We start from the raw sequence: 26583 nt of genomic DNA, 5'->3' as shown, positions 1-26583 counted from the left end.
TCTGTGAGAGCTAACAGGTCTGTGAGAGCCGGAATTCTTACTGGTTGGTAGGTGATCAAATACTTATGTCATGCAATAAAATGCAAATTAATGACTTAAAAATCATACAATGCCAGCTTTATGCATCTTCGCCATTATTATTACAAAGTAGGTGTTCTCAACCACTGAAATAAAACTCGTTGACGATACTGCACCAATTTAACCACTGTTTGAACCATGATTTCGAACCCTCGCGGGAATTTGATTCGTACCCCTTCCAAATCTCGTGATTCTGTGTATCGGAGGAAGACGTGGAAGTGCAAAAAACACATCTACGTAAAACCATATTTTTTGTTTTGTTGTAGTTAAATCCACCCCAAGACGCCTGTTTTAGAAAGGTAATATATAACTATGCTTGGAATGTATTTATCAAAATATACTTGAAAATGTGGGTTGTTTGCTAGCTTAACGTTAGCTTGCTAGCTTAACGTTAGCTTGCTAGCGTGATCCGGAGGTTACTAGGCCTTGCCTTCTATCAACATTGTATATTCTCTGTATGGTTTCGGTGGTTTACATTATTTTAATAAACGAACTAACTACAACATGGATTGTTGGAGAATAACAGCTAAGCTTGTTATCCTGAAACATCATTACTCCAGCTTTTTTGGCTAATTAGTTAGTACAGTGCTAGTTAGCAGCTAGCAATAATTTTTTCAGTCTCGCCCAAAGAAGGACTGTTTGAACAGTTGACGTTTGTTAGCAAACTAAAATAAATGCGTTTTTCAACTCCGTCTCTTAAGAGGAGGCTGCTGCTCCAAGAATGTCGGACAGTGAGGACAGCGACTTCTCTGACAACCAGAGTGAACAAAGCAGCGAAGCCGAGGAGGTGGACAAAAATGAGGCAGAGGTAAGTTAGCGAACAAGGTTCTGGCTAAAACTGCATACTAGCAAACAACATTAAGCCGCCTTATCTAACTAACGTTCGTTAGGTCGGTCACAGTCGTAGCATTATAATTCGTGTAAGATAGGGTTTTCAGCACTGTTATTACACACATAATAAATAAAGACCAAAGTAATGTAACAAGCAGCTAGCTATCTGTAACAGCACAGCGCTAACCTCGCGCTATCCAAAGTAACTTGCCTGGCTGTGCATGGATGGACCTTGCACAGTTGAATGGGTGGGTGGAACAGATGCACCTGTGCATGCATGGCCCTCAATTTTCTACTGTATCCGAATTGATGCTAACAAATATCCTAGGTTGGCTCCAAATTGACATTGCAAGTTTCACTGCATTTGACAAAACTTGTGAGTGGTTTGAATGTTTCCCCCTAAATAGGAAGATGGGCAGGCAAGTTTATCTGGCAGTGATAAGGCAGCAGAAGAGGAAGGGGAAGACTTGGCAGATGAGTATGACGAAGAGGAGGAAGAGGACGATGATGACCGCCCCAGAAAGAAACCCAGGCATGGAGGTTTCATCTTGGATGAAGCCGGTAAGCCAAATCTTCACTCTAATAATAGTTGTCCACATGTTCTTGCTCACCAGAAGGTTTTCATTGAATCTATCTGAAATTCTCCCTTTCCCTCTGGTTTGTTTAGATGTGGACGATGAGTATGAAGATGAAGACCCTTGGGAGGAAGGTGCTGAGGATATTTTGGAGAAAGGTGAGGTCACACATGTTGCCTTGTTTGAGGATATCTAACACCTAAGAGGGAGTTATGAATCAACAACGTTGGGGGTAGTTGTCTGTTGAGGAGGACTCAGTTCAGGAACTTTGTTGCGTTTAAATTATTAGAAAATAACTTTCCTATGGGTGGTGTGCAGATGCTTAGGCATGATGGATTAGTCTGTAGTATTGTTTGGATTCCAGAAGGGATGAGAAGCATTACAAGTACAATCAAAACATCTAAGCTCAAATTATTATATGTGAGAGTATTGACTGTGTTCTTCCTGCGCTAATAATTCCTTTTCTTGTGCATGCCTCCTTCAGTTAACGGTAAATCAATTCCAGATTTTCTGCTGTCTGTTTTCCTTGTATCTAATTAAATTGATTAGTTATATCTCATTCAACAAGTCACATTATGTTATAACTCCACCCACATTTCCGCACTACTGCACATCTAACGGAGCACAGATGGCAAATACATTATTGGGAACTCCTATAGTAACTGGACTACCTGTATGAAGTAATACATTAGTGTATTGTATTTGACAGCTGTGACCTATTTACTAGTCAGGAAAATATTGTAGAAATGTTGTTGGATGGTATGTTAACCTGACACCAGCAGAGTTATGACTTGTCAATAATCTGATCATGGTGTTCTAGGCACTTACATGATCAAAGAGGGAACCAAATGTGACCATTTGCCTGAAATGCTACCTGTTAGAAGAAAGCTAATATATGTGTGAATTAGCTAACTGATATTGTTTAAGCTTTTTGTGGCACATCAATCAGCCATATCACAAAGACTCACAATCATCCACAATACAATTATCCATAGTCTCATGTGCCATTTGGTCTAGTCTTATATCATCATTAATGTTTATTTTTTCCTTTAATTTGTTCCTACCTGTGCACTTGCCACTCTGTGTGCACATGACAATCTCATTTGGTTCTTAATGTGTGTTCCTCCCTCTACCAAAACCTGGCTGGCCTGGAGCAGAGGAAGCTGAGGGTAAGTGTTATCTATCTTCTTCCAATAGGAAAAAGACCCACCTAGCACTTGCGGCTAGACATACAGTGCATTCAGGAAGTATTCAGACCCCTTGACTTTTTCTACATTTTGTTACGTTACAGACTTACTCGAAAATGTGATCCTCCATAATGACAAAGCAAAAACAGGTTTTTAGAAATGTTTGCAAATGTGTATATACAGTTGAAGTTGGAAGTTTACATACACCATAGCTAAATACATTTAAACTCAGTTTTTCACAATTTAATCCTAGTAAAAATTCCCTCTCTTAGGTCAGTTAGGATCACCACTTCATTTTAAGAATGCGAAATGTCAGAATAATAGTAGAGAATGATTTATTCAGCGTTTATTTATTTCATCACATTCCCAGTTGGTCAGAAATTTACATGCACTCAATTAGTATTTGGTAGCATTGCCTTTAAATTGTTTAACTTGGGTCAAATGTTTCTGTTAGCCTTCCACAAGCTTCCCACAATAAATTGGGTGAATTTTGGCCCATTCCTCCTGACAGAGTTGGTGTAACTGAGTCAGGTTTGTAGGCCTCTTTGCTCGCAAACACTTTTTCACTTCTGCCCACAAATTTTCTGTTGGATTGAGGTCAGGGCTTTGTGATGGCCACTCCAATATCTTGACTTTGTTGTCCTTACCCCATTTTGCCACACCCCTGGAAGTAAGCTTGGGGTCATTGTCCATTTGGAGGGCCCATTTGCGACCAAGATTTAACTTCTTGACTGATGTCTTGAGATGTTGCTTCAGTATATCCACATCATTTTCCTCCCTCGTGATGCCATCTATTTTGTGAAGGGTACCAGCCCCTCCTGCAGCAAAGCACCACACAACATGATGCTGCCACACCCGGTGCTTCATGGCTGGGATGGTGTTCTTTGGCTTGCAAGCCTCCCCCTTTTTCCTCCAAACATAATGAAGGTCATTTTGGCCAAGCAGTTCTGTTTTTGTTTCATCAGACCAGAGGACAATGTGCAATTGCAAACCGTAGTCTGGCTTTTTTATGGCGGTTTTGGCGCAGTGCCTTCTTCCTTGCTGAGCAGCCTTTCAGGTTATGTCGATATAGGACTTGTTTTACTATGGATGTAGATACTTTTGTACCTGTTCCCTCCAGCATCTTCACAAGGTCCTTTGCTGTTCTGAGATTGATTTGTACTTATCGCACCAAAGTACGTTCATCTCTAGGAGACACGTCCTTCCTGAGAGGTATGACGGCAGTGTGGTCCCATGGTGTTTATACTTGCGTACTATTATTTGTACAGATGAACGTGGTACCTTCAGGCGTTTGGAACTTGCTCCCAAGGATGAACCAGACTTGTGGAGGTCAACAATTTTGTTTTCTGAGGTCTTGGCTAATTTCTTTTGATTTTCCCATGATGTCAAGCAAAGAGGCACTGAGTTTGAAGGTAGACCTTGAAATACATCCACAGGTATACCTCCAATTGGCTCAAATGATGTCAATTAGCCTGACAGATGCTTTTCCAAGCTGTTTAAAGGCATGACTTAGTGTGTGTAAATGTATTTTCCACTGGAATTGTGATATAGTGAATTATAAGTGACAATCTGTCTGTAAACAATTGTTGGAAAAATTACTTGTGTCATGCACAAAGTAGATGTCCTAACTAGAGGTCGACCGATTATGATTTTTAACCACCGATACCGATTATTGGAGGACCAAAAAAGCCGATGCCAATTAATCAGCCGATTTTATAAATCAAATAAAAACAAAAATTATATTTAATAAATAAAATATATTTTAAAAAAATTAATGTATTTGTAATATTGACAATTACAACAATACTGAATTAACACTTATTTTAACTTAATATAATACATCAATAATAAAATCAATTTAGCCTCAAGTAGATAATGAAACATGTTCAATTTGGTTTAAATAATGCAAAAACAAAGTGTTGGAGAAGAACGTAAAAGTGCAGTATGTGTCATGTAAAAAAGCTAACGTTTCAGTTCATTGCTCAGAACATGAGAACATATGAAAGCTGGTGGTTCCTTTTAACATGAGTCTTCGATATTCCCAGGTAAGAAGTTTTAGGTTGTAGTTATTATAGGCCTATTTCCCTCTATACCGTGGTGGACTATTGGATGTTCTTATAGGCACTTTAGTATTGCCAGTGTAACAGTATAGCTTCCGTCCCTCTCCTCGCTCCTCCCTGGGCTCGAACCAGCAACACAAAGACAACAGCCACCACATCAAAGCAGTGTTACCCATGCAGAGCAAGGGAAACAACCACCCCAAGCCTCAGAGCGAGTGAAGTTTGAAGCGCTAGTAGCGCACGATAACTAGCCAGCCATTTCACGTCGGTCACACCAGCCTCATCTCGGGAGTTGATAGGTTTGAAGTCATAAACAGCGCAATGCTTGATGCACACGGAAGAGCTGCTGGCAAAACGCACGAAAGTGCTGTTTGAATGAATGTTTATGCGCCTGCTTCTGCCTACCACCGCTCAGTCAGTTACTTAGATGCTTGTATGATCAGTCAGATTATATGCAACACAGGACACGCTAGGTAATATCATCAACCATGTGTAGTTAAATAGTGATTATGATTGATTGTTTTTTTATAAGATAAGTTTAATGCTAGCTGGCAACTTACCTTGGCTTACTGTATTTGCGTAACAGGCAGTCTCCTTGTGGAGTGCAACGAGAGAGAGGCAGGTCGTTATTGCGTTGGACTAGTTAACTGTAAGGTTGCAAGATTGGTTCCCCGAGCTGACAAGGTGAAAATCTGTCTTTCTGCCCCTGAACGAGGCAGTTAACCCACCGTTCCTATACCGTCATTGAAAGTAAGAATGTGTTCTTAACTGACTTGCAGAGTTAAATAACCACAGGTGGACTCCAATCAAGTTCAAGTCGAATTGTATTTGTCACATACACATGGTTAGCAGATGTTAATGTGAGTGTAGCGAAATGCTTGTGCTTCTAGTTCCGACAATGCAGTAATAACCAACGAGTAATCTAGCTAACAATTCCAAAACTACTACCTTATACACAAGTGTAAAGGAATAAAGAATATATACATAAAGATATATGAATGAGTGATGGTAGAGAGCGGCATAGGCAAGATGCAGTAGATGGTAGTACAGTATATACATATGAGATGAGTATGTAAACAAAGTGGCATAGTTTAAAGTGGCTAGTGATACATGTATTACATAAAGATGCAGTAGATGATATAGAGTACAGTATATACGTATACATATGAGATAAATAATGTAGGGTATGTAAACATTATATAAGGTAGCATTGTTTAAAGTGGCTAGTGATATATTTTACATCAATTCCCATCAATTCCCATTATTAAAGTGGCTGGAGTTGAGTCGGTGTGTTGGCAGCAGCCACTCAATGTTAGTGGTGGCTGTTTAACAGTCTGATGGCCTTGAGATAGAAGGTGTTTTTCAGTCTCTCGGTCCCAGCTTTGATGCACCTGTACTGACCTCTCCTTCTGGACGATAGCGGGGTGAACAGGCAGTGGCTTGGGTGGTTGTTGTCCTTGATGATCTTTATGGCCTTCCTGTGACATCGGGTGGTGTAGGTGTCCTGGAGGACAGGTAGTTTGCCCCCGGTGATGCGTTGTGCAGACCTCACTACCCTCTGGAGAGCCTTACGGTTGTGGGCGGAGCAGTTGCCGTACCAGGCGGTGATACAGCCCGCCTGGATGCTCTCGATTGTGCATCTGTAGAAGTTTGAGTGCTTTTGGTGACAAGCCGAATTTCTTCAGCCTCCTGAGGTTGAAGAGACGCTGCTGCGCCTTCTTCACGATGCTGTTTGTGTGGGTGGACCAATTCAGTTTGTCTGTGATGTGTACGCCGAGGAACTTAACTTACTACCCTTTCCACTACTGTTCCATCGATGTGGATAGGGTGGTGTTCCCTCTGCTGTTTCCTGAAGTCCACAATCATCTCCAACGTTTTGTCGACGTTGAGTGTGATGTTATTTTCCTGACACCACACTCCGAGGGCCCTCACCTCCTCCCTGTAGGCCGTCTCGTCGTTGTTGGTAATCAAGCCTACCACTTGTGTCGTCAGCAAACTTGATGATTGAGTTGGAGGCGTGCGTGGCCACGCAGTCGTGGGTGAACAGGGAGTACAGGAGAGGGCTCAGAACGCACCCTTGTGGGGCCCCAATGTTGAGGATCAGCGGGGTGGAAATGTTGTTGCCTACCCTCACCACCTGGGGGCGGCCCGTCAGGAAGTCCAGTACCCAGTTGCACAGGGCGGGGTCGAGACCCAGGGTCTCGAGCTTGATGACGAGTTTGGAGGGTACTATGGTGTTAAATGCTGAGCTGTAGGCGATGAACAGCATTCTGACATGGGTATTCCTCTTGTCCAGATGGGTTAGGGCAGTGTGCATTGTGGTTGAGATTGCATCGTCTGTGGACCTATTTGGGCGGTAAGCAAATTGGAGTGGGTCTAGGGTGTCAGGTAGGGTGGAGGTGATATGGTCCTTGACTAGTCTCTCAAAGCACTTCATGATGACGGAAGTGAGTGCTACGGGGCGGTAGTCGTTTAGCTCAGTTACCTTAGCTTTCTTGGGAACAGGAACAATGGTGGCCCTGTTGAAGTATGTGGGAACAGCAGACTGGGATAGGGATTGATTGAATATGTCCGTAAACACACCAGCCAGCTGGTCTGCGCATGCTCTGAGGGCGCGGCTGGGGATGCCGGCTGGGGATGCCGTCTGGTCCTGCAGCCTTGCAAGGGTTAACACGTTTAAATGTTTTACTCACCTCGGCTGCAGTGAAGGAGAGTCAGCATGTTTTGGTTGCGGGCCGTGTCAGTGGCACTGTATTGTCCTCAAAGCGGGCAAAAAAGTTATTTAGTCTGCCTGGGAGCAAGGCATCCTGGTCCGTGACTGGGCTGGTTTTCTTTTTGTAATCCGTGATTGACTGTAGACCCTGCCACATACCTCTTGTGTCTGAGCCGTTGAATTGCAATCCTACTTTGTCTCTATACTGACGCTTAGCTTGTTTGATTGCCTTGCGGAGGGAATAGCTACACTGTTTGTATTCGGTCATGTTTCCGGTCACCTTGCCCTGATTAAAAGCAGTGGTTTGCGCTTTCACGCGAATGCTGCCATCAATCCACGGTTTCTGGTTTGGGAATGTTTTAATCGTTGCTATGGGAACGACATTTTCAACGCACGTTCTAATGAACTCGCTCACCGAATCAGCGTATTCATCAATGTTGTTGTTTGACGCATTACGAAACATATCCCAGTCCACGTGATGGAAGCAGTCTTGGAGCGTGGAATCAGATTGGTCGGACCAGCGTTTAACAGACCTCAGCGTGGGAGCTTCTTGTTTTAGCTTTTGGCTGTAGGCAGGGAGCAACAAAATGGAGTCGTGGTCAGCATTTCTGAAAGGAGGGCAGGGCAGGGTCTTATATGCATCGTGGAAGTTAGAATAGCAATGATCCAAGGTTTTACCAGCCCTGGTTGCGCAATCGATATGCTGATACAATTTAGGGAGTCTTGTTTTCAGATTATCCTTGTTAAAATCCCCAGCTACAATGAATGCAGCCTCAGGATATGTGGATTCCAGTTTGCAAAGAGTCAAATAAAGTTCGTTCAGAGCCATCGATGTGTCTGCTTGGGGGGGAATATATACGGCTGTGATTATAATCGAAGAGAATTCCCTTGGTAGATAATGCGGTCGACATTTGATTGTGAGGAATTCTAAATCAGGTGAACAGAAGGACTTGAGTTCCTGTATGTTGTTGTGACCACGTCTCATTAACCATAAAGCATACGCCTCCGCCCCTCTTCTTACCAGAAAGATGTTTGTTTCTGTCGGCGCGATGCGTGGAGAAACCAGCTGGCTGCACCGACTCCGATAGCGTCCCTCCAGTGAGCCATGTTTCCGTGAAGCAAAGAACGTTACAGTCCCTGATGTCCCTCTGGAATGCTACCCTTGCTCGGATTTCATCAACCTTGTTGTCAAGAGACTGGACATTGGCGAGTAGAATGCTAGGGAGTGGCGCACGATGTGCCCGTCTCCAGAGCCTGACCAGAAGACCGTTTCGTTTGCTTCTTTTACGACGTCGTTGTTTTGGGTCGCAGGCTGGGATCCATTCCGTTGTCCTTGGTGGAAGGCAGAACACAGGATCCTCTCCGGGAAAGTCATATTCTTGGTCGTACTGATGGTGAGTTGACGCTGCTCTTATATTCAGTAGTTCTTCTCGACTGTATGTAATGAAACGTAAGATGACCTGGGGTACCAATGTAAGAAATGACACGTAAAAAAAACAAACTGCAGAGTTTCCTAGGAACGCGAAGCGAGGTGGCCATCTCTGTCTGCGCCGGAAGTCACATCTCAAGGATGATCAATGGGAACAGGATGCATCTGAGCTCAATTTCAAGTCTCATAGCAAAGGGTCTGAATACTTATTTAAAAAAGGTATTTCTGTTTTTTATTTTTAATGCATTTGCAAATATTTCTAAACTTTTATCGCTTTGTTGTTGTGGGGTGTTTGTAGATTGAGGGAAACGTTTAATCAATTTTAGAATAAGGCTGTAGTGTAACAAAATGTGGAAAAGGGGAAGGGGTCTGAATACTCTCCGAATGCACTGTAGGTGTAGGTTCTTAAAATAGCACTTGTTTGAACTGAAGGAAACTTTTACGTTCAGGCTTATACGTAAAATTGTTTTTTGTTTGATTTATGAGTCTGCTTTACTCTTCAGTGTCCAACATTGACCATGTGGTCCTGGATGAGGATAACTCTGGCTCCCGCAGGCTGCAGAACCTCTGGAGGTAATTTCTTCTAATGGGCTACGAGTGGCTAGGCTTCTTTCCATTGATATTTCAGTTGTTACTATGCAGAGATGTGTTCTTGAAGTCTGACATTTGAATGTTTGGATGTTTCAGAGATTCCAGAGAGGAGGCCTTGGGGGAATATTACATGAGGAAATATGCCAAGCAATCTGGAAATGAGTGAGTATTTTCACAGTAGTAATCTGTCGAAATAGTTGACCTGTTGACCTGATCCCCTTGACTGAAATATTGTTTTTGATTCCCTTTAGTTTTCCCGGGGGTTCTGAGGAACTGTCTGATGACATCACCCAGCAGCAGCTGCTCCCTGGTGTCAAGTATGTATCACTTCAACAAAATGGGAAATAGATTTTTAGTTGACTTCAACAATCCAAAATATAATTTTTCTCAATGTTCTTGATATTATATTTTCTTTTTCAAAGGGATCCTAATCTTTGGACAGTCAAGTGTAAGGTATGGAGCTTATATTTTTGTGTAGGTAGACATCTAGAAGTTCAGTACACAATTATACTTTTTCCCCCCTATGTCATGCAACATTATTTTGCCATTACAGATTGGGGAAGAGAGAGCAACTGCCATTGCGTTGATGAGGAAATTCATTGCCTATCAATTCACAGAAACGGTATGTCCCCGCCCTCATTCTCTGCATGGATATGTTCCATGTATTAAGATGCTAATGTTTGCATTTAGTGTTTTATATGATTGATCGATTGATAGCCTGTACATCTCTTGTAGATAAAAAATAAAATTGGAGCTTTGACAACCTGTGAAATTGTTTTAATTTCCTATACACCATTTCTACTCAGCCCCTCCAAATCAAGTCGGTAGTGGCTCCCGAACATGTCAAAGGTTACATCTATGTAGAGTCGTACAAGCAGACTCACGTCAAAGCTGCAATTGACGGAATAGGCAACCTGAGGATGGGCTTCTGGAACCAGCAGATGGTTCCCATCAAGGAGATGACAGACGTCCTCAAGGTGGTCAAAGAGGTGACCAACCTCAAGCCCAAGTCCTGGGTCCGACTCAAGAGAGGCCTATACAAAGATGACATCGCCCAGGTACGCATGAAACACATCGTGGAAGACAAAGGTGTGAAATGTATTTTGAAGACATAGGTAAATATCCTTATCATATTCTTGAAACGTACATATATTCTCCTCCTTCAGGTGGACTATGTGGAGCCCAGTCAAAACACGATATCACTGAAGATGATTCCCAGGATAGATTTGGACAGAATCAAGGCCCGGATGAGCATGGTAAGCAACAGCAGCACTCTGTCACCACCTGTCTACTCACCACTCTCCACTTTGATATCCCCTGACACTCTTCTTGTTGTCTGTCTCCCAGAAAGACTGGTTTGCAAAGCGGAAGAAGTTCAAGAGACCAACCCAGAGACTCTTCGATGCAGAAAAGATCAGGTACAAAGAAACATGTCTTAAAGACCATCATTATTGGGGATTTGATTACGCTATCATAAATGGGTAAGATCGTTGCCCCAGTTACTTCCTGACTGTGTTTTCTTCCAGGTCACTTGGTGGGGATGTCAGCCATGATGGAGACTTCATGATATTTGAAGCTAACCGCTACAGCCGCAAAGGGTTCCTCTTCAAAAGCTTTGCCATGTCTGCTGTGGTAAGATGACCACGTTGCCTCAAAACCACTATTTTATTGGCCATTTGTTGACAACCCCATAGGGGAAAAACGGGGCAGAAAAGTGGTCTTCGTTATCTGTACCCGTGGCCCAGTCTTATTTATCGTCTTTTACAGATCACTGAAGGAGTGAAACCCACTCTGTCGGAGCTGGAGAAGTTTGAGGACCAGCCAGAAGGCATTGATCTGGAGGTGGTGACTGAAACCGCAGGTAACAGCCACTTCTAAAGCATATTCAGGACATGAGATTTGGTATTTACTTTCTGGTTTTCATTTACATGTGTATCTGTTTTTGTAAGAGACATGTCTTGTTGTGTGACCACAGGTAAAGAGCGTGAGCACAACCTCCAGGCCGGGGACAATGTGGAGGTGTGTGAAGGGGAGCTGATCAACTTGCAGGGCAAAATCCTGAGTGTGGATGGCAACAAGATCACCATCATGCCCAAGCATGAGGACCTCAAGGTAATGGCAAGCGCCAAACAGGCTACATTGGGAGGACATTTCACATTCGTCCTACTAGATTTGGGCCTAAATTCAAAATGAATACATTTAGGACCGATATTTGTCAAAATCGGCATCAATATGGGGCCAGAAAAAAAGGCACTTTCCAAAGTCCATTATCATTTCTGCATACTTTCTATCCATTTTTAGACGTTCAAGTGTAGCCTGGATTTGTTTTTCAATCCAAAATAATCATTTATAAGGATGCACCAATGTGGTGCATTTCCATTTTATGGCCTTTTTAACTATTCTAGCACATACTGCAACCAAGTTTAAATTTTTTTTTTTTACAGATAATAAGAAAATATGTGAAATTACTTTAATACAGGAAAGGTGTAAATAGTTTTATTTGCATCACAAAGTGACAAATGCATTGTAAAGTTCAGGAAAACATCGGGAAGCTCATCAGGTAATAATTGTATGTATGTAAAAAGATAATCTGTTTTGCATTCAATTGCGGTTTTGTCACAGTCCTTTCAAAAGTGTCCTGCGCGACTTGTGAGTGTCGTGGAGGAAAACAGAAGACTGTGTTCCTGAGTTCTTCCAACCGTTCAAACACTAGAGCCAAAATCTGCTAATAGCAGACATCGGGGGTTACTACAGTTCTATAAACTAAGCGGCGCAATCAGCTGACTACAGACAAGCCCTTTAAAAAAATATATATAACAAATCCACCGCAGGCTGCATTTAATTGGCTTGCGGGCCAGATCCTGTTTCAGCCAAGTCAAATAGCCTGCAGAGGAAACTGGATTTCCTACTATTTGTGACAAATTGAGTATGTAGTATGCTTATTGGTCATAGTATGGATATAGTTTGTATGCCAAAAGTTCCTGGATGTCCAACTACAATCGCCAAAATACGAAGTATACAAGCAGTGGACACTATTTCTGTGCTTTTAGGGCCAATATTGCAAATCTTCAGAAAATGGGTGTGGCTTCCCACATTTTTCAGATTTGAAGAAAAAGGCGGAAAATATGCAGCTGAAGTCCGACTAGAGGATATACAAATTCATTGCATATCAATATAATGAAGTAATTACTTTTCAAATAAGTTGCGTTACACTGTTGGCTGACAATTGGTTAGCTTCGCTAGCCTTACGAACAGCATAGCATATCATTACAGCAGCTATATGTACAAGTATGTTAGCTAGCTACCTAATGTTAGTTAGTTAGTTGGCTACTAATACATAAATCTTGCCAGTATATTAACTATATGCTATCTAACTACCCAACATATATTGTCTTGATTATTCATGTATTTCTTAGCATACCTTAGTGGTTGTGCGTTCTCAATGGACATTGTTAATGAAGTCGTAAGATGTCTAGCTAGTAATGTGTTATACTTACAAGCTAGCAAGAAGTTGCATAGCAACAGCATCAACTTCCGGTAGACAAGTACACTCAACTGAAAGGATACCGTTTGTTTACGGTATACTAAAATGAAAGTGTATAGTATGTAGTATACAGTATGGGTATTCGAACACATCTAATGAATGACCCGGGGTCAAGCGGTTACAAACCAGGGCCCAGATTCACAAAACCTTAAGAAGATTCTTCTTACCTGCCATTTTTTCCTTAACTATATGAAGAAAGTTAAAAGTTGTTATTCCTCAATTAAGTTTTATTTTTTCCCTATGTTTCTTCCTAATAAAGAAAAGAAAATAGGATTCTTATGTTTTAGGATTTGTTATTGGAAATGTACTTAACTTTAGGACAGCTAAACCCTTGTCTTCTAACAACTGGATATTTTTGTAGCCATTAACGTTTTGTTACTCCAATGCCACAGACAAAGTTGGCTACCGGACATTTTAAATACAACAACAAAACAAATGAAATGCATGTTATGTAGCTAGCTAGTGTTAAATAGCTAGAGTTAGCTTGTCAATTTGCAAAGAAGAACTTGGCTAACTTACCGGTCACGCAGTCCTACCACAGTCTCGCCAATCATGGACAACACCTTCTCCTCCAGCTGGTCCACATGAATGGTCGATACCCCCCCCTCCAGTCTTCTTCTACTCCTTGCTTCTGTCAGCTCCCTTCTTAGCTGCCAACTTTTTTACAGCGTCACGGTCCCGTGCCATACCCCCGATGGCAGAGACCGAATCGGCTTCTCTCGGCCATCCTCTTTTTGGTCTCTGCAGTGACCCGCAGTTATCGAGTCTCCCCAACAGCAATCTTTCCCTGCTGCTATTTTCTCGAACCCTGTCCTCAAGCTCTTGTTTTGCTGAAGATTTCTTGGACTTACCTTGGTTTTCCATTTTTATTTGTGATATAGCTAGTCTTATGGCTATAATCTGGGGGGAAAAAGTGTTTTTGTTTATAGTTTGCGAGCCAAAAATATATATATATTCTCGAGACATAAAGCAGATTAATAAATGGAAATATCTACACTTCATTATAGTGGGCCAAAGCCCATGTTCCCTGTCACATAGGCTAATTTATTGGTTCCAAGCACGTCACTAATGTCAATGCCACAAAGAAGATATTTCCGAAGTTCTTAGGAAAGATATTTACGAAGCTCCAAAGAACTATGAATTCCTAAGCACATTTTGAGGAATTGCACTTATGAACTTCTTATTTTTTTCCTTTTAACTTCTTAGGTATTTTTCTTAAGTAATGTTTTGTGAGTCTGGTCCCAGATTCTTTTTTGCATAGGAAGGGTCTGGTGTCGAGGTTGGCCGATTTCAAGTTTTCAAAACGATCGTAAATCGGTATTTTTGGATACCGATTTGGCCTTTAAAAAAAAAAAAAATTGTACACCTTTATTTAACTAGGCAAGTCAGTTAAGAACACATTCTTATTTTCAATGACGGCCTAGGAACAGTGGGTTAACTGCCTTGTTCAGTGGCAGAAAGACAGATTTTTACCTTGTCAGCTCGGGGATTCAATCTTGCAACCTTACAGCTAACTAGTCCAACGCTCTAACCACCTGCCTTTCATTGCACTCCACGCGGAGCCTGCCTGTTACGCGAATGCAGTAAGAAGCCAATGTAAGTTGCTAGCTAGCATTTAAACCTACCTTTTAAAAAACAATCAATCATAATCACAAGTTAACTACACATGGTTGATGATATTATTAGTTTATCTAGCATGTCCTGCGTTGCATATAATCGATGCGGTGTGCATTCGCGGAAAAAGGACTGTCGTTGCTCCTACGTGTACCTAACCATAAACATCAATGCCTTTCTTAAAATGAATACACAGAAGCATATATTTTTAAACCTGCATATTTAGCTAAAAGAAATTCAGGTTAGCAGGCAATATTAACCAGGTGAAATTGTGTCACTTCTCTTGCGTTCATTGCACGCAGAGTCAGGGTATATGCGATAATAATAAACATTTTGTTTTCGAAATGATAGTTTCCGGATTTGACCATATTAATTTCTGTGTGTTATGTCATAATTAAGTCTATAATTTGATAGAGCAGTCTGACTGAGCGATGGTAGGCAGCAGCAGGCTCGTAAGCATTCATTCAAACAGCACTTTCGTGCGTTTTGCCAGCAGCTCTTCACTGTGCTTCAAGCATTGCACTGTTTATGACTTCAAGCCTATCAACTCCCGAGATTAGGCTGGTGTAACCGATGTAAAATGGCTAGCTAGGTAGCGGGGTGTGCGCTAATAGCGTTTCAAACATCACTCACTCTGAGACTTGGAGTAGTTGTTCCCCTTGCTCTGCATGGGTAACTCTGCTTCGAGGGTGGCTGTTGTCGATGTGTTCCTGGTTCGAGCCCAGGTAGGGGCGAGGAGAGGGACGGAAGCTATACTGTTACACTGGCATCACTAAAGTGCCTATAAGAACATCCAATAGTCAAAGGTATATGGAATACAAATGGTATAGAGAGAAATAACCCTATAAATACTATATTAACTACAACCTAAAACCTCTTACCTTAGAATATTGAAGTCTCATGTTAAAAGGAACCACCAGCTTTCATATGTTCTGAGCAAGGAACTTAAACATTCGCTTTTTTACATGGCACATATTGCACTTTTACTTACTTCTCCAACACTTTGTCTTTGCATTATTTAAACCAAATTGAACATGTCATTATTTGAGGCTAAATGGATTTTTATTGATGTATTATATTATGTTAAAATAAGTGTTCATTCAGTATTGTTGTAATAGTCATTATTACAAATACATTTTAAAAATCGGCCGATTAATCGGTATCGGCTTTACTTGGTCCTCCAATAATCGGTATCGGTGTTGAAAAATCATATTCGGGCGACCTCTAGTCTGGTGGTATTTATTAGTCAAGCCACATAAACTGGAAGTTAGAGAGAAATACCAGCAACATAACATCAGAGCACGATGAAGACATTAGGCTTTCCAGAAATATGGGACGGATAGAATTACAGGATCAACACATTCATGAGGCAACCAGACATTCCCACTGTGTTCTGTTCATTCTCAACGGCATTGATGCAAAATAATGGTTTGTCATTGATGCCTGGTCTGTGTGCAGGATCCTCTGGAGTTCCCGGCCCACGAGTTGAGGAAGTACTTCCGTATGGGTGACCACGTCAAGGTGATAGCAGGCCGCTACGAGGGCGACACCGGCCTCATCGTACGTGTGGAGGAGAACTTTGTCATCCTCTTCTCTGACCTCACCATGCACGAGGTAAGCAACGTCACATTATTGTACTCTGATATCAACTTGTTTGTTATAATGATGTTTTTGCATAATTCTCATGTAACTTCAGTGAACCATTATCGATGTTACGGGGGTGTGTGTGCTCTACAGTTGAAGGTCCTGCCCAGGGACTTGCAGCTGTGCTCTGAGACGGCATCAGGGGTAGATGCCGGGGGCCAACACGAGTGGGGGGAGTTGGTCCAACTGGACCCCCAGACCGTGGGAGTTATTGTCAGGCTGGAGAGGGAGACATTCCAGGTTGTTACCCTTAATCTTCCAGAAATAATCAGGTTCAGATCTAGGCAAATTACTTTATAAGCGATTGGATATGTGGGCTTAGAGTTGTGCCTGCTGGAAAGATGTTTTGTCCCATTTCATCTGTTCTTGGAATGGGTACTTGTGTGATATTGCGCAATTTTAAAATTGGTTCCTTGTGTAACGTATATTAAATTGTGACAGATGAGCCTAAATCCCTGAGAATCCCTATAGGGCTCACACATGTATTCCTCCTCTTCTCCCCAGGTCCTCAACATGCATGGCAAGGTGCTGACAGTGCGTCACCAGGCAGTGAATCGACGGAAAGACAACCGCTTTGCCGTGGCACTGGACTCTGAGCAGAACAATATCCACGTCAAAGACATCGTCAAGGTCATCGACGGGCCACACTCGGTAAGACTCACGACCACAGTTCTGCTTTCTGTAGGTCTAAACTCATAGAAAATGTATTTCTCAACTCTAGCTATAGTAGGGCCCTATAAAATCGATGCGGAAGAACGCGGACGGAATCACGGAATCCAGACATTAACGCGTAATTCAACAATATTTCAAAATGTATATGTTGGTAGGAAATCAAATAAACATATTGAACTTATTAGAACACTTTATTAATTTGCCTAAGATTATCATAATACATTAACAAAATGCATCAATGATTCTTACTTTCTGAAGAGTCAACACAGAATTGCCTCGATCTGTGAGTGTGTTTGTCTACAGCACCACTTTGTGTAGCCGTTAGCGATGATGCTAATGAGAACCGGGTTCTGGTAGATGGAAAAGATTTCCAAAAAACCTTAATTAAATGTTAACTACAAAGTAGTCTGTCTACCTGGCAGAATAATCCTAATTATTTGCATCATTCTAGTGGCGAGTTGTTTAGCAAAGTCTGCAATCACACGTGCGCTAAAGAAACACTGCTAACCAAAAGTCTTTTGTAGTTGCACACTTGAGGTAAAGAGCATCTGTACCCAAAAATGAAAATTCCTTAGATTTTCCCCAGATGTTAAATGTGGTTTCCTGATGTCGTTTAAGCCTTGTTGTGGACTTAGTGCGAGGATCTGAACTGGAAAATGTCATTTGGGGGGAACCTAAACGGAATTAAGCAAAACATGTCATATTTTCTAGGGCTCTACTATTGGCCTCATCTAAGTTTGGCTACTGTACTTTAAAAGCCTGTTTCTTCCCTCATTTACAAATTTGTAGCAGTTGGCTTGAAGAGCCTTTTCATGCTCAAAATGGGACTGTATGTTGAGTTTTAGGCCATATCGCCCCATCTCGAGCTGTTTTTCTATTTGCAAGAGGTACGATTAGCATGAATAGATTGTTAGCATATAAGTGGTGTGTGGTTTGTTTGCCAGGGGCGTGAGGGGGAGATCCGCCACATTTTCCGAGGCTTTGCCTTCTTGCACTGCAAGAAGCTGGTGGAGAACGGGGGCATGTTTGTCTGCAAGACACGCCACGTGGTGCTGGCCGGGGGCTCCAAGGTCAGTCTCCCACTCGCTTTCACCGCATCACCACTTTTACATCACGTTTCAAGTCTTCCATCTACTCTTAAACTTCTCCAGTGGGACCCATCAGAGGTGTTGTTGACATCTGATTCTTCCATTCTTTGGCTATAGCCCCGAGATGTCACCAACTTCACTGTGGGAGGCTTCGCCCCTATGAGTCCACGCATCAGCAGCCCTATGCATCCAGGTGGTGGTGGTGAGTAGAGTACAGCCATCATACAGTCATCATAAACTGTTTATTGCACAGCTGTTGTTCATTTGTTGATATTAGGGAACGGACTCTTAGTGCAGGATACAACAGTAAACTACTATCAGGCCAGAAGTCTTAAACAACCCCTGTCCTCTCCTTCAGGCCAGCAGCAGAGGGGCGGTGGAGGTGGAGGACAGATGGGGCGTGGCCGGGGCAGGAGGGACAACGACCTGATTGGACAGACCGTCCGCATCTCCCAGGGACCATACAAGGGTAATGTTGCGTTCATAACATCTCGTAAATTAGTAAATATCAGCTTACAACTGGGAAAAATCTGCTTGAACACCTCTTCTGGTAATTACTAGTGGGAAACACATTTATCATCTCTGAGCTCCGACTTCTCCCACATGCTGAAATCTGACATCCCATACTATTGAAATGATCTCAGTAACAGCATTTTCGGCAGCAAAAGCAACAGAAAAATATTATTTTATAATAAATGTAAAAAACATTTTAATAAACAATAGATATTTCTAACAATATAATTTGTTTGAGAGCCTGATACGTGTACTTTCAGTTTGTGGTTGACGCAGCTTGTTTGCCATTAGCCAATCTGAGTTCTCAATGCTTTCAAAGCATGTGAATACACACTAGTTTCTCATAGTTTAGGTCACATGGGAACCAGACAGCGTTGTCTTCTGCCATAGAATGAACAATAGGCACGTTTTGCAGAAGATGCTGTTGCACCATGGGTGTTTGAGTTCCAACACTTAATCCTTCTTATTCACATTGGGGTATCTTTTGGCTTAACTGTTGCCATTATTTCCCAGGGTATATTGGAGTGGTGAAGGACGCCACAGAGTCGACAGCCAGAGTGGAACTGCACTCGACATGCCAGACCATCTCTGTGGACCGACAGCGTCTCACCACAATGTTTGTTCACATCACAGATATATTACAGTGATATATTGTGAATTCAGTTTTATATTAATGCAGTATTTCACCTTCTGAGTGTTATTGAGTGTTGACATGTTTTTGTTACATTCAGGGGAGCCAAGAGGCATGGAGGAATGACTTCCACCCACGGACGCACCCCCATGTACGGTTCCCAGACCCCCATGTACGGGACAGGCTCCCGTACCCCTATGTACGGCTCTCAGACCCCCTTACACGATGGTGAGACGCAAACCCCCACCAAGGGAATACCTCCGTCAGAATATATACCCCCATGACCTGCAGTAGAGCTTGTTCTCATTGTGGTGATTCTTGTTCCCCACAGGGAGCCGTACTCCTCACTACGGCTCGCAGACGCCGCTGCATGATGGGAGCAGGACGCCGGGGCAGAGCGGAGCGTGGGACCCCAACAACCCCAACACACCGTCCAGGTAGGCTACACGTCCTGGCAGCCTGGAGGCCCCGCTTGTGTTGTATAGGGCTCTCTCTGTCATGTCAAAGCAAAGTGTCTTTGTCATATGCCAACCATATGGGTAGTGTACACAAGTACAATGAAAATAGAGTTCTTGCCAGCTCTCCTCTCAACAATGTTTAAGCTACAGAAAAATATTAAATGAAAGATTAGTAGAAAAAATAAATCTATGGTTGATAAGGGTTTGTTGGTCTTGGTCTTTTGTGTCAAAGTTGAGTACAGCTTTTGTCTGTACTTACTACAGATCCTGAGAAGATGTTTCCCTAATAGGATGATTTTTTGGAAGCAGTCTTTAACCTGTTCCTCTGGTTTCAGGGCGGATGACGACTATGAGTTTGGTTATGATGACGAGCCCTCCCCGTCCCCTCAAGGCTACGGGGGCACGCCTAACCCCCAGACCCCCGGCTACCCAGAGGTGCCGTCACCCCAGGTCAACCCCCAGTACAACCCCCAGACACCAGGCACCCCAGCCATGTGAGACACACACACACACAATATTTTTGGTTGTTTCCTGTCGTCTTCAATGTCTCTAGGCCCCTTTTACAGTGGCGATCAACTGCTCAATGTGGATTTGATTTTCTCTGTCCTAGCCAAGTCCACTGTGTGTGTGTTCCTCAGGTACAACACAGAACAGTACTCGCCGTACGCTGCCCCCTCCCCACAGGGCTCGTACCAGCCCAGCCCCAGTCCTCAGAGTTACCATCAGGTGGCACCCAGCCCAGTGGGCTACCAGAACACACACTCACCAGCCAGCTACCACCCCACCCCCTCACCCATGGCATATCAGGTAAGACCCACCACGCTTGACATTAGCTTTTTAGCCACTTAGTAGGATTTTTAATTTTTTTTTTCTTAACACCATTTCTACGTCACTGTATGATACAAGGAACCATTTTACAAAATAAAATGAATGTATCAGACAAATGTATTCAAGCCTGTCTCAAAATACAACACTGCCCCTTCAAGGCTCCCCTGGAGGATGGTGGGCCACGCCTGGTAGCCTATGAAAATATTGGAACACAACAATCACAACCAAATACATTTTATGTCTTTATAAAATAATTCCTTCTAGTGCTTGAGATTAAGGGCATCGTCCCTGGGACGAGAAAACGTGACAAATCCAAAATTCATATAACCATTTTTTTAAAGCAAAAGGCTGCTGCAACCGATCAAACCGTTTAGCTTAAAATGTTGATAGAAATGTTGTTGGCTGTAGGCTACACATGAATATTCCAAAGTGCAATTGGTGTGAAAACACCGTTCTCAAAAGCACACCGCACTCGCAAGCGTTTTCACGTGACAGAGAATATCCATTAGAAATGAAGAGGGGGGGATCTAAAGGTGCAGCAACTAGCATGGGTTACTAATATGACCAGGATTGTGCCTTTTGGCTGCTTGACAATAACATAAGTTAAATTGGAAAACAATGGAACATAGGACTAAGCTTCTTTGAAACAAGTTAAGACATGCTTCATCAAATGACATTAAACTTCCAGGTTTTAAACAATTAAGTTTATTGTTAAATAGTTTTTAAAATGTTGACCGCATTGCTCAGCTTCAAGTTGGGTGATGTGCGGTGTGCAAAAAGCACTGTCCTTCACTCTCCGGTCTTGTGATGACTAGATCCGAACAAACCATGCCCGTCAACAGAATCAAGCCTTTAGGTGTTCATTTTTATTATCCTTCGTTATATTTGTCAAACATGACTGGTGTTTAGCCTATATTTATCTAATTAGAAGTGTCATTAAAGTTTGGCAAAAATGTTTGCCACCTCCCTCGTGTCAGCATCGGTTTGGACATGAAGCTGTAGCCAATCTGCATATCACCTACACTTTGGATATGTAAGCCTTTTTCTTTATTTATGTACAGTACTTGTCAAAAGTTTGGACACACGTACTCATTCAAGGGATTTTCTTTATTATTTACTATTTTCTACATTGTAGAATAATAGTGAAGACATCAAAACTATTTAATAACACATATGGAATCATGTAACCAAAAAAGTGTTAAAACATATCAAAATGAGGCCTCCCGGGTGGCGCAGTGGTTAAGGGCTGTGCCACCAGAGACTGGGTTCGCGCCCAGGCTCTGTCGTAACCGTCCGCGACCGGGAGGTCCGTGGGGCGACGCACAATTGGCCTAGCGTCGTCCGGGTTAGGGAGGGTTTCGCCAGTATGGATATCCTTGTCTCATTACGCACGTGTCACTCCTGTGTCTGACCGGGCGCAGTGCACGCTAACCAAGGTTGCCAGGTGCACAGTGTTTCCTCAGACACATTGGTGCGGCTGGCTTCCGGGTTGGATGCGTGCTGTGTTAAGAAGCAGTGCGGGTTGGTTGGGTTGTGTATCGGAGTACGCATGACTTTCGACCTTCGTCTCTCCCGAGCCCGTACGGGAGTTGTAGCGATGGGACAAGATAGTAGCTACTAACAATTGGATACCACGAAATTGGGGAGAAAAGGGGGGTAAAATTTAAAATACAATAAAAATATATATATTTTTTAAAACATCAAAGTAGCCACCCTTTGCCAAATAAGGTAAAATACTACCACTCCTACCTTGTCACAATACAACTAATTGGCTCAAACGCATTAAGGAGGAAGGAAATTCCACAAATGGACTTTTAAGAAGGCACACCTGTTAATTGAAATGCATTCCAGTTGACTACCTCATGAAGGTGGTTGAGAGAATGCCAAGAGTGTGCAAAGCTGTCAAGGCAAAGGGTGACTACTTTTTTGGTTACTATATGATTCCATATGTGTTATTTCATAGTTTTGATGTCTTCACTGTTATTTTACAATGTAGAAAATAGTAAAAAATTAAGAAAAACCCTGGAATAAGTAGGTGTGTCCAAACTTCTGACTGGTACTGTAGATGAAAAATAGATTTGAATATTATTCCATTGTTGGCTTCTCTGATCAAATTGTGATTGGAGTAATTGTTTGAAATAGTTTTTGTCAATTTGGACAACTTAAATCTACAGAGTTTACAAAATATCCGTGACGGACGAATATCTCTTTCCGTGACGGACTGACCAGGTGAAATAATTGATCCCTTAATTGATGTCACTTGTTAAATCTACTCCAAACAGTGTAGATGAAGGGGAGGAGATGGGGTAAAGAATGATTTGAAGCCTTGAGACAATTGAGATATGGATTGTGTATGTATGCCATTCAGAGGGTGAATGGGCAAGACAAAAAAAAAACGTATGTGCCTTTTGAATGGGGTATGGTAGTAGGTGCCAGGCACAGCGGTTTATGTCAAGAACTACAACACAGTTTCCTGTGTATCAAGAATAGTGCACCACCCAAAGGACATCCAGCCAACTAGACACAACTGTGGGAAGCCTTGGAGTCAACATGGGCCAGCATCCCTGTGGAACACTTATGACACCTTGTATAGTGCATGCCATGACGAATTTAGGCTAAGGGGGTATATTCTTCTTGTCCAACCGCTGGGTAAGAGTTAATGTCGAGCCCTGCCACACACGTCATATTTCCCAGACATCTGTCTCTAGTATTTATTTCTCTTTAAGGTTGATGCAATATGCGGTTGTAGCATTCAGTGTGTTGACATTGTGTGTGCTCACTCTTTCCCGCTAAGACTTTGTTTATAAAATGTAATGTCTTGCCAGGGGAAATGTATTTTAAGATCAAACGCGTTTTAAATGCTGATCTGTATCCAGTTTCCCAAAAGGCTAATAAATTCCCTAGAACTGTTGTTAATTACTAACAGCCTCCACTATTCTTGTGGTCCAGATGCGTTCTTTCCCTTCTGTGTCACTTTATACTTAGTTCTCTGCTAAACATATAATCAAGATTTATCCGTCTCTGACTGCTGAGAACTTCACAATGAAGTTCACTATAAATACAACGGTGCCACAATGAAGTTCACTATAAATACAACGGTGCCAATGTCTTTGCAATTGATTCAAACAAGTGTAGGCTAAGTTGAACTGGGATGTCTGCATTAAAAGATGAATACAGTAGGCTACATAGGCTTATATATTGAAATCAATTTCATGTTCAATCAAGTTCTGTTGCTAATTTTTAAATACTGCCTATGTCTGTAATTATTGTCTTAATATATATGATATACCCGTTCCAAGTGGGTCAGAAGTTTATATACACTAGTATTTGGTAGCATTGCCTTTAAATTGTTTAACTTGGGTCAAACGTTTCGGGTAGCCTTCCACCAGCTTCCCACAATAAGTTGGGTGAATTTTGGCCCATTCCTCCTGACAGAGCTGGTGTAACAGAGTCAAGTTTGTAGGCCTCCTTGCTTACACATGCTTTTTCAGTCCTGCCCACAAATGTCTATAGGATTGAGGTCAGGGCTTTGTGATGGCCACAAATTGACTTTGTTGTCCTTAAGCCATTTTGCCACCACTTTGGAAGTATGCTTGGGGTCATTGTCCATTTGGAAGACCCATTTTCGACCAAGCTTTAACTTCCTGACTAATGTCTTGAGATGTTGCTTGAATATATCCACATCATTTTCCTGCCTCATGATGCCATCTATTTTGTGAAATGCACCAGTCCCTCCTGCAGCAAAGCACCCCCACAATATGATGGTGCCACCCCTGTGCTTCACGGTTGGGATGGTGTTCTTCAGCTTGCAAGCCTCCCCCTTTATCCTCCAAACCTAGGGATGGTCATTATGGCCAAACAGTTATATTTTTGTTTCATCAGATCAGAAGACATTTCTCAAAAAAGTACGATCTTTGTCCCCTTGTGCAGTTGCAAACCGTACACTGGCTTTTTTATGGCGGTTTTGTGGCTTCTTCCTTGCTGAGCGGCCTTTCAGGTTATGTTGATATATATGACTCGTTTTACTGTGGATGTAGATACTTTTGTACTTGTTTCCTCCAGCATCTTCACAAGGTCCTTTGCTGTTGTTCTGGGATTGATTTGCACTTTTCGCACCAAAGTACATTCATCTCTAGGAGAAGGAACGTGTCTCCTTCCTGAGCGGTATGACGGCTGCGTGGTCCCATGGTGTTTATACTTGCGTACTATTGTTTGTACAGATGAATGTGGTACCTTCAGGCATTTGGAAATTGCTCCCAATGATGAACCAGACTTGTGGAGGTCTACAATTGTTTTCCTGAGGTCTTGGTTGATTTCTTTTGATTTTCCCATGATGTCAAGCACTGAATTTGAAGGTAGGCCTTGAAATGCATCCATAGGTACACCTCCAATTAACTCAAATGATGTCAATTAGCCCATCAGAAGCTTCTAAAGCCATGACATATTCTGGAGTTTTTCAAGCTGTTTAAAGGCACAGTCAACTTTGTGTATATAAACTTCTGACCCACTTGAATTGTGATACAATTTTTGGAAAGAATTGCTTGTCATGCACCAAGTAGATGTCCTTACCGAATTGCCAAAACTATAGTTTAACAAGAAATTTGTGGAGTGGTTGAAAAACGAGTTTTAATGACTCTAACCTAAGTGTATGTAAACTTACGACTTCAACTATATGTGTGTGTGTGTGTGTGTGTATATATATATATAGATATTATATATATATATATCTCAGCTATAGTTTTTAATTTTTTTCCTTTAAGGTGTCTAAGTAAGATTTGAAAAGAGAACTGATCAGAGAGCAGCCTTTTATTTGATCCCATCAGTATAGACACATGCTCCAACAACTATGCAAACGTTCTCTCTGCGTGGTGTTTTGAAAAATGAGCGGCTGCTGTAGGAACGATGCGTCGGGTAAAACACTCTTAAGCCTAAGTTCCATCGCAAGAATCCCGGCTTTGATCTTTGTCTCCTACTGTCGACCCAGGCGAGTCCGAGCCCCAGCCCGGTAGGCTACAGCCCCATGACCCCTGGCGCCCCCTCCCCGGGCGGCTACAATCCCCACACCCCCGGCTCCAACATCGACCAGACCTCTTGCGACTGGGTCACCACCGACATCCTGGTGCGCGTTAAAGACACCTTCCTGGACAGCCAGGTGGTTAACCAGACAGGCATCATTCGCAGTGTCACGGTGAGTAGCAAAGATCACACCACCTCTCCACGTTGTTATTATTATATTATATATTGTTATTATAGTATAAACACATAGGAGAACGGTTAAATTAGACCCCACCCCCCCAGGTTAGACATATAGGGGATCTCATGTCTCATTCGAGGGGGGCTGAGCCCCCCTTTACCCGTCTTAACCATGTGTTACGTTGACGAGTTTGTTCAAACACAACACGAATGCTCTGAATCATGTACTCCATCGTTGACCTGATGCATCTTCTCCTTCCTCAGGGTGGCATGTGCTCAGTCTTCCTCCAGGACACAGAGAAGGTGGTGAGCATCTCCAGTGAACACCTGGAGCCTGTCACCCCAACTAAGAACAACAAGGTAAGGCTTCTTCTCAAAACAACACCCCTTTTGAGCTCACAGGGGTCTGGGGAAACTGGGCAGTGCATAGATGCATGGTTCTTTGGGTTCATAAGGCCCTGGCTGCTCATGGTGTGTTGTCTGTGGTGCTTCTATCCAGGTGAAGGTGATTCTAGGGGAGGACCGCGAAGCCACGGGGATCCTACTGAGTATCGATGGGGACGACGGCATCGTAAGGATGGAGCTGGATGACCAGCTGAAGATTCTCAACCTCCGCTTCCTTGGCAAGCTGGAGCTCTGAGCCATCACACCCCAACCTCACACCCTCACTGCAAAGCAGCGTCACTCAAAACAAGCAGAATATGTGCCCCTATGTTCACTATCAAAGATTAAAGTGAGAAATGTTTTTTCATTTAGTCAAATGTGTGGTCTTAGTGAAATCCCATTGGTTTTTAGTGCTCTGTGATTGTCATTTTTTGTCTATTGCTTTACATTTTTGGTTTAGAAACTACCTTTTGGGTGTCAATAAATGTGAACTGTTTCAATGTGTGGTGTCTTTAAAAACATTGCGTTTCGTATATAGGTAACAATCAGG

General features: G+C 42.5%; 1 protein-coding gene across 1 annotated transcript; it reads left to right on the top strand.

Moving 5' to 3' along the window:
* The first annotated feature begins 220 nt into the window (after nt 1–220).
* Nucleotides 221–26533, top strand: LOC118397208 (transcription elongation factor SPT5). Its single transcript, XM_035791744.2, has 30 exons — nt 221–377; nt 780–886; nt 1317–1470; nt 1577–1642; nt 2642–2653; nt 9377–9446; nt 9561–9626; nt 9716–9781; nt 9887–9917; nt 10018–10086; nt 10271–10522; nt 10631–10720; nt 10812–10882; nt 10991–11096; nt 11232–11325; nt 11440–11576; nt 16081–16236; nt 16360–16506; nt 16771–16917; nt 17883–18008; nt 18144–18228; nt 18385–18495; nt 19053–19155; nt 19271–19398; nt 19502–19607; nt 19964–20122; nt 20267–20435; nt 25441–25644; nt 25914–26009; nt 26149–26533. The coding sequence occupies exons 2-30, from the start codon at nt 800–802 to the stop codon at nt 26287–26289; spliced, it is 3249 nt and encodes a 1082-aa protein (XP_035647637.1). The 5' UTR covers nt 221–377; nt 780–799; the 3' UTR covers nt 26290–26533.
* The last annotated feature ends 50 nt before the right edge of the window (nt 26534–26583 follow it).

Source organism: Oncorhynchus keta, chromosome 18 (genome assembly GCF_023373465.1).
Source record: "Oncorhynchus keta strain PuntledgeMale-10-30-2019 chromosome 18, Oket_V2, whole genome shotgun sequence".
In the NCBI taxonomy this organism is placed as follows: domain Eukaryota; kingdom Metazoa; phylum Chordata; class Actinopteri; order Salmoniformes; family Salmonidae; genus Oncorhynchus; species Oncorhynchus keta.
This window is presented reverse-complemented; position numbering and strand designations above follow the sequence as displayed.

Excerpts from the sequence above, each read along its gene's own strand:
- LOC118397208 (XM_035791744.2), top strand. The coding sequence starts at position 800 with ATGTCGGACAGTGAGGACAGCGACTTCTCTGACAACCAGAGTGAACAA. Across the intron at positions 11,097-11,231 it reads GCTTTGCCATGTCTGCTGTG|ATCACTGAAGGAGTGAAACC; the intron begins GTAAGATGACCA and ends CGTCTTTTACAG. Across the intron at positions 20,436-25,440 it reads CCTCACCCATGGCATATCAG|GCGAGTCCGAGCCCCAGCCC; the intron begins GTAAGACCCACC and ends CTGTCGACCCAG.